Source organism: Fulvia fulva, chromosome 10, assembly GCF_020509005.1.
Source record: "Fulvia fulva chromosome 10, complete sequence".
Lineage (NCBI taxonomy): Eukaryota > Fungi > Ascomycota > Dothideomycetes > Mycosphaerellales > Mycosphaerellaceae > Fulvia > Fulvia fulva.
The window spans coordinates 2,580,780-2,582,436 of record NC_063021.1 but is presented as its reverse complement, the minus strand read 5'-3'; the positions used below and the strand labels follow the sequence as shown (position 1 = coordinate 2,582,436).

At 49.4% G+C, this 1,657-nt stretch overlaps 1 protein-coding gene across 1 annotated transcript; it reads left to right on the top strand.

Annotated features, from left to right (window-relative positions):
- Positions 1-243: 243 nt before the first annotated feature.
- CLAFUR5_12163 (Ecp46) lies at positions 244-848 on the top strand (the record flags this gene model as incomplete). The annotated part of the gene is made up of 2 exons (XM_047911311.1): positions 244-402; positions 513-848. The coding sequence occupies 2 exons, from the start codon at positions 244-246 to the stop codon at positions 846-848; spliced, it is 495 nt and encodes a 164-aa protein (XP_047767577.1).
- Positions 849-1,657: the final 809 nt, after the last annotated feature.

Sequence of the window (1,657 nt, the reverse complement as noted above, 5' to 3'; positions counted from 1 at the left end):
AATACGTGTCTAGGCGGCCTTCTCGCCGCTGTCAACAAGGAAATTATGGCCTGTCCTTTCGCACCGAGTATGCTATGACTGAACAGGGTGTGCTAAACCCAAGCATGCTCTCCTGAAAGCCTGTTCTCCCTTCCTGTACCATTGATATAAATACAAGTCCGGAAGGGCATAGGTCTTGATCTATTTCCTTTTGACTAAAGCAATTACACGCATCCACTTGCACACTGTTGGCAGTATCCTACCATGGCGCCTATCAGTCAATACCTAGCCACATGTTTCTTTTTGATAAGCATTGCCTCTTGCGCCCCTATGCCAGAAATCGTACAGCGGGACGACGTGTATGATGTTATCCAGCGCTTCAAGAAAACAATCACTGAAGATCCGAGCCACATCACGGACACAGTAAGTAATGGCCATGTATAGAAGTCCCCTGTGCAACACCGAGACACCCAGGACGCTGCTGATGTCTGGTCCTGCTTCGGAGACCCCTGACTAACATGCATCCGCTTTAGTGGAACGGTGTCAACAAGAACATAAAGCACGGAAGCGAACCCGAGATTCCGGGGACAGAAACGAAGAAGGAGAATGTGAATGTGAATAAGAGTGAGAACGGACAAGAGGCAAATGATGAGGACGGGCTGAAGAGAGAGAATGAACAGGAGGCAAATGATGAGGACGGGCTGAAGGGACAGAAGGGACTGGAGTCAAATCATGAGGGCTGGTCGAAGGGACAGGAGGGAGTTGATGAGGACACATGTAGCCAAAAGGCCGGGTTTAAGGGTAAACATCACTCATCAGGAGAACACTCGACGGTCAATTTTGGTGATCTGTGCGGCGGAGGGGTTTGATCTCGATGGAGAGCAGACTCTGGGATTGTCAAGGTGAGTGCATTTGGATGAATGACTTCTCCGCTCGTGTTTGCCCAGGGCTGAGCTGAATACAGGTTCTATTCGCACACATCTAACAGCCCGGTCGATATTGGCGGACTGTGGACTTGAGAGATTGAAGCTGACGAACTCTTCGCGGCCCTTTTGTATCTCTATAGGCTATGTCAGCGCGGTCTGGGAGAGACTGTACGTTTTGGCGGTATCAGCTTTCAAGGTTGCCCTTGGTATGCCTACTGTGCTTGATTCGACGTGCGGCACAATTAGCGTGGCAGGTGCTGTCTTCCGCAAGCTATATCACACGATGGCGTCTCTGACCAGAAGACAGCTTAGAGAAGATTCTGCGTTTCTTACTTGAAATGGACATGCACCGTAATTATCTGAGGCTGCTACGCTCTCATTGTCGACTGGAATTCATGGTCGTGTTGAAGCGGTTGTCTGGATCATACTTACTACTCACACGTAACAACCTTTGCCAGTTCTGCCCATAGACCTGGCTCATATCTATCGTTCCAGTCATACAAAAAAGCCGTAAAGTATTCGCCATGAAAGTCGTGCCCTGTACTAATCTGACTTGCCGGCCCCTGAATTGCTCTGATGCTATAGCTTCGACTTCTTGCAAGGAATTCTCTGGTCGAGTCACCAGAGCCGCCTGCACAACATGTCTCCTTTCATGGCCATGTGGCCAGGTGGTAGCAAAAGGTGAAGGTACGGAATTGAAAGCTGCTTTTTGCATCAGTTCGAAGATGATCGAGCTCCCTACTCCAAAGCTT